This window comes from Falco biarmicus, chromosome 8 (genome assembly GCF_023638135.1).
Source record: "Falco biarmicus isolate bFalBia1 chromosome 8, bFalBia1.pri, whole genome shotgun sequence".
Lineage (NCBI taxonomy): Eukaryota > Metazoa > Chordata > Aves > Falconiformes > Falconidae > Falco > Falco biarmicus.
In genome coordinates this window covers 284,094-290,093 of record NC_079295.1, presented here as the reverse complement: position 1 = coordinate 290,093, position 6,000 = coordinate 284,094, and the positions used below count along the sequence as shown (strand labels likewise).

Below are 6,000 nucleotides of genomic sequence, written 5' to 3'. Positions count from 1 at the left end.
TTTGTGAACTGCCAGTGGTTTTTAAGCCGACACTTTTGCTCTGCCGGCTGCATTCCTCCCGGAGGGGTACGCACCAGCCCGGGGTGCCCCCGGCACATGGAGCAGCTCCCGAGCCCCCGCCGCCCGCGCCCCTCTCCGTCCCCGCCGCCCGCACCCCGCGGCAGCCGCGGCGCCCGGGCAGGTCCGGCTGCTCAGCAGAACCCGCCCCCGCCCCGCCCCGCCCCTCCCTGGGATTCGATGTTGTGTCACGTGGCCCTGCGGCCCCGCCCCCTTTCCCGCGCGCGGTCCCGGGGCGCCGGGCAGCCATGGCGGGGTGCGGGGTCGCGGAGCGCGTGTTCCCCGCTCTGCCCCGCCTGCAGCCGCTTTCCACGGCCCGGCGCCCACCCGCGCCGTGGTTCAAGGACGTCCAGGCTGCCCCCGGGACGGCTGTGGGCTGGCAGCGGGGCCGCCCCGAGCGGCAGCTTTCGGCCCCGGGCCTCAGCCGCCCGGTCGCTCACGGAAGCTACGGCAGATGCTGGTGGCAGCGGAGCTGAGGGGCCGGCGGGGTGAGGGGACCGGCGGGGCGGAGGGGGTGGCCGAGGGGACCGGCGGGGCGGAGGGGGATGGCGGGGCGGAGGGGGATGGCGGGGCTGAGGGACATGGCCCGGCTGAGGGGACATGGGGAGCTGAGGGGGATGGCGGGGCTGAGGGGGAGCTTGAGGGGGATGGCGGGGCTGAGGGGGAGCTTGAGGGGGATGGCGGGGCTGAGGGGGAGCTGGGGGGGGGCGGGGCAGAGGGGGAGCTGAGGGGGATGGCGGGGCTGAGGGGGAGCTGGGGGGGATGGCGGGGCTGAGGGGGAGCTGAGGGGGATGGCGGGGCTGAGGGGGAGCTGAGGGGGATGGCGGGGCTGAGGGGGAGCTGAGGGGGATGGCGGGGCTGAGGGGGGGCTGAGGGGGATGGCGGGGCTGAGGGGGAGCTGGGGGGGATGGCGGGGCTGAGGGGGAGCTGAGGGGATGGCGGGGCTGAGGGGGGGCTGAGGGGATGGCGGGGCTGAGGGGGGGCTGAGGGGATGGCGGGGCTGAGGGGGAGCTGAGGGGATGGCGGGGCTGAGGGGGGGCTGAGGGGGGGGCCGGGCTGAGGGGGGGCCGGGCTGCGGCCGTGCCGTGCCGAGGGACCGGGGCGCTGCGCGGACCAGCGCCGCGGCGGGGCTGAGGGCCGGGGGCCGCGCGCGGCGGGCAGCGCCTCGCAGGCGGGGCACGGAAGCGGAGGCCGCGCGGGCGGCGGTTGAGCGCGCGGCGGTTGGTGCCACCTACCGACACGGACGCGTCGCAGCAGCCCGTCCCCGTCGGTGCCGACACCTTCCCCGCCAGGCTGTGGCGGCTGGTCAACAGCCCGCGCTGCCGCTCCGTTCGCTGGGGTGCCTCCGGCCAGGGGCTGGTCATCAACCAGCCGCTCTGTGAGTGCGAGCTGCTGGGCGCCGGGCCGGCCGTCGCCGCGCAGCCGGGTGGCCGTGGGGCAGCGGCAGCCGCCGGTTTCTTCAAGACCAAGAACTTCAGCAGCTTCATCCGGCAGCTCAGTCTCTATGGCTTCCGCAAGGTGGGGATGTTGCCGGGGAGCAGTGTGGTGGGGCCCGGGCCTGGGCCGGGCCCAGAGGGTGGACAAGGCAACGGTGGCAACTGCACCGGGCCCCTGCATCGCTTCCGCAGCCCCCACTTTCGCCGCGACCGCCCCGACCTCCTCGTCCACCTGAAGCGCCTGACGAAGGGCAGCAAGGCGAAGATGGCAGCGGGCCTGGATGTGACCAGCCGCCCACCCAACCGCTTCCAGCGCTTGCCTGGCACGCCACTGAACGGGCAGCCGCTGCCTCCGCCCTCGACGCTCAGCAGGCCTGGTGAGTCAGAGTGGGCCATGTGGGGCCTTGGTGGGTTTTTGAGAAGCGCTGGGTGGCATGGGATTTGAAAATCAACGCTCTCCTGAGGGAGAAGGGTTACCTGTCCTTGCCGGTGGCATCTCAGTTCAGCTGGTGTAGGGAAGCTGTTGTTGTTTATGCAGGTAGATCTGCTGCCAGTAAGCATGAGTAGCATGGTTCACATGTATTTCAGGCTGCCTGTAGACTACAGTACAGTCTCCATTGCGTGCTACACTAAGAACACCCTTGCTCGATCTCTGTGGAGCTGGCACAGCTCTACCAGATGAACGTTGCTGCTTCTTGCCCGTCAGTAAGGATGCCCATCAGTAGGGATGCTTAATATGCTGTCATTACATGTGTGTGAAGCAGTGAGTCGTGTGAAGTGATAACTAGAGCATCCTGTTAGTTTTGTGCAAAGGAGACGAGACCTGGTAGTAAGATTTTTGTCAGTTGTCTCCTGAAAAAGAATTCACAAGCTACGTAGTTTTTAAAACTGATTGAATGAGTAGGTGAGAGCTAATTAGAAAATAATACTGCTGAAAAGCCCTAGAACGTGTTTTCTTTCTTTCTAACCCTCTTTGAGAGGATCTGAGTTTTCCCAAGACAAGTGTGAGCCCTCAGGATTATTCCACAAATTTTGTATCGGCCCTAAAGCTTTGTAGTTGGTGCTGTGTAAGGAAGATGTGAATATCTTGCTTTGCAGTGCTCTTGGGCTGCTGCCAGAAGAGCACTCCGGCTTCCCATTCCCTTGGTGGCGTGTTAACTGTCATCTTCCTTGCAGCTGATACAGCAACGTGTTGGTTCAGCGCAGTGATCGGAGAAGACTTTAATAGCCTGGCTGGCTCTTGGACCCGAGTGATGCACCCCATGGGTGCAGAGCTGTAAGGCGCGGTGTAGGAGGAGCGGCAGGACTGTGCGACCAGGAGAAGGGGAGAAGCAGTTGACGGTACTGCTGTCTGCAGCACCGGCTGGCCTTTAGAGCAGAGTAGGGTATCCCCATACTCTTAGTTACTGTGTCAGGGTAGGAACTGTCATCTAATTCAAGTGGTGTTTTCCGTGATGTGTGTGGAACTGCACGTGCAATACCAAGAAGACAAAATGAAGCATCTGAGAAGGGATGGAACTTATTTCAGTAGGGAGGCTAGGAAACATTTAAACTAATGATTTGATGTTAACCTTGTTAAGGCGAAGATGAGTCATTGCAGACTTCAGTGACGTGGTTTGTCTGATGTAATGCAGACCATTGGTAAAGGAAATTATGAGAAAGAGATGACTTTCATTTTTTGTCCTCTGTTTTTATGGCTGCAGTTTCAGAGTTTTTGCTCTAGGAGTCTCATTTTCTAGAAAGACAGAACAAGGAAAACATTGGGGTTTCTATGCAGTCAAGTTCTGACAGGCTGACAATGCACTGTGCGCTCTGTACTGACTGTTTAGGGGCACGTCTGTTCCCAGTGTCTTGCAGGGTGTAACGCTCTGTTAAACATTCAGGAACAATTCCTGGACAGCAACTGGAGGTTGGTAACTTGGCATCCCGTGGTGTCTTGTTTACGTGTTAGAACTAGATAATCTTCATGTCCCTATCCAAAGGTAAAATATAAACAAAAGAATTTTCATACCCCTGTTCCTTCTCTGTTTATAAATGGTGAAAGTACTGAACAGGAAATAAACGGTCCTATACATTAAGTCTTAGCAAATCTTCAGGGTCAGCTGGTATTTGTTTAGTGATTCTTAATGGTTAAATGTGAACTTGCAGAATAATGACTGTATGTTACTGATTTCATCAGAGGAGTGCAAGAGGTAAATGTGAGGCTATTTTTAAAAAAAAGTCCTTTTGGGTGAGAATTGGAAACTACAGGTCTGAGAAAGCCTGGCTTCTAGATAAACCCTATTGACGTGAACCATCCTGAAACTTGTAATTCTCATGGCTAAATGCAATCCTGCAGGGGAGTCACAAATGCAGTAGTTCTTGCAGAAATCAATGAGCACAGGCGTTTGCGGTGTTACTGTCAGTGTTTCCACAAAGTCACCAAAACAGAAATTGAGCTGTCATGGTATAAAAGCAAATACCATTTCATGAAACAGTAACTGTCTGAGAGAGGAAACTATAAAATAATAGAGAAGAATAAAAGGACTGTCTAAGAAATAACAAAATGGCAAAGACTGGGATATTTTAGTCTGCACTGAACCAGTTGAGCTGAGAAAAAATTGGCTTTGAAATTTTTTTCTTGACCAAATAAATGACTTGTCATAAAGTACTTGCAAAGTCCATTGGAGGATTTTGACGTTGCCCTTCCCTTAGCCGTTTGTGAGCTGTCAGTAGTGGAGTTTGGTCAAATCTTGCTTTATGATGTCCCTTTTTTAGAATGTATTGTCTGATTTAACACACCGTACTTTCAAAATTGCTTTTGTTTGGTTTAGTAAGTTACTACACATTTTGATTTATAGCACATTTCTAAATATGGGTAACTCGTTACTGCCAGTTTAAGGAGATTGAATGCTACGCAGACACCTCTGGGTTGGCGCTTCACTCGTGTGCCACACAGCAGTTAGTGCATGCTCGGGTCTAAGAGTACAGTCTCCTTTCTGGATTAAGTACGCTGGAGCAAAGGTAGTCTTCCCAAATCATGTTGTAGAGCCTTGGCTCCTCATATTGCCTTTCTTTGCCTGTGAAAACTCCTTTCCTTAACACTTGTTTCGCTTTATTTTGTACCCACTGCAGGACTGCTGACTGTAGGACAGTTTCATCAACTTTACGGTCAAGGTGTTTTCCCTCCTTACTCCTACATGGCAACCTCGTGCCAAGCCCCCAGCACTTTACCAGCACAAAGATTAGATCCGACTCCAGTCCCTTCCACTTGGATCCAGCAGGGACCACTTGGGTTGCTGCCAGGGCAAGGGGCTTCCCCAGCTTTTCCAGATAAAGGGGCTGCCTTTCCTGTACTCCAGACACTTCCAACGGGAGCCACGTACACCCTCCAGCCTGTGGCTTCTCTTCCGCCACTTCAGCAAGGGACTCAAAGCGTTGCCGCATCCATTGCAAATTGCAGCAGCTCTGCATCTTCAGTGCCGTACTCACAAGCCTGCTATCCAACAGGTATGAAAAAAAATTTCTGCATTTGCTTTTCAAAAATAGATTTTAAAGTGAGACTTTCCAATATTTTTCTACAATACTCCGCCATGTGTATATCTCAAGTGAGAATTAGAAAGTGTCAAGTCTAAAAGGAAGATGGACCTAAAGCAAAAGGAGTTTCTGTTTGGTATTCGTGCCCTTCCTCCAGATTTTGTGTGTCCCCTGGTGATTTTCTGGATAGCCTTTCTGTTGAGGTGAAAGGGCGAGGAGAAGAATATTTGTCCAATACTAGTCGGTGTGAGGCTAACTTTCATTTTTGTTTTTTTAATTAAGCAAAACTTGGACAATGATATTAAAGCACTGAGACCTTGTTAAGAAGTAGTATCCTAGGCCTTGGTCTCATGTTTTTCCAGGTTAAGGTTTTAAACTCAAAGATCAGTCAAAAGTATTGTGCAGAACAGGGGTCCTCAAACTTTATAAACAGGGGGCCGGCGCGCGGATTAGATGGCAGGAAGTCATCTGCGTCTGCTTGGTTTCCCCCTCCAACCCCCGGCGCGGGTGTGGGTGGTGTGGGTGTTCTGTAAATAGGGGGGGCTGGATTGAGGACCCTGGGGGGCCATATCCGGCCCGTGGGCCGTAGTTTGAGGACTCCTGGTGTAGAATATTTCATTCTGCTCATACTATTTTTGTATCTACATTTTTTTTCTTGCTTAGCTTCTTTATGTTGTATTTTTTTATGCACTGAAAACTAGAAAGTACAAAAGTCTTGGCTCCTTTCTTTTTTCTAAATTATTTCTGCCACAATTGTCAGTCTCACTTAATCACTCAATTGCAAAGTAAATCAGTCTCACTGAAGTGTTTTTATTCTTCAGAAGAGGAGTTGAAGCAAATTACTGTTCTTTTCCTTGCCCTTACCTTGAATGGGAAAAATCACATGATAGGGTATTTTCTGGGGAGTGGTGGTGTATTTGTTGTGGGTTTGTGGTGTTTTTTTTTAGTTTCCCTAAAACTTCTGAAATTCAGAACAGTGACTCTTTCCTTG

The 6,000-nt window shown here is 53.6% G+C and overlaps 1 protein-coding gene across 1 annotated transcript in view; it reads left to right on the top strand.

Moving 5' to 3' along the window:
* Positions 1-305: 305 nt before the first annotated feature.
* Positions 306-6,000, top strand: part of LOC130153710 (heat shock factor protein 5-like) — a 28,281-nt gene continuing 22,586 nt past the window's right edge. The window contains 3 exon segments of the mRNA XM_056348955.1: positions 306-517; positions 1,197-1,870; positions 4,608-4,982. Of these exon segments, the coding sequence (XP_056204930.1) occupies positions 306-517; positions 1,197-1,870; positions 4,608-4,982 (1,261 nt within the window).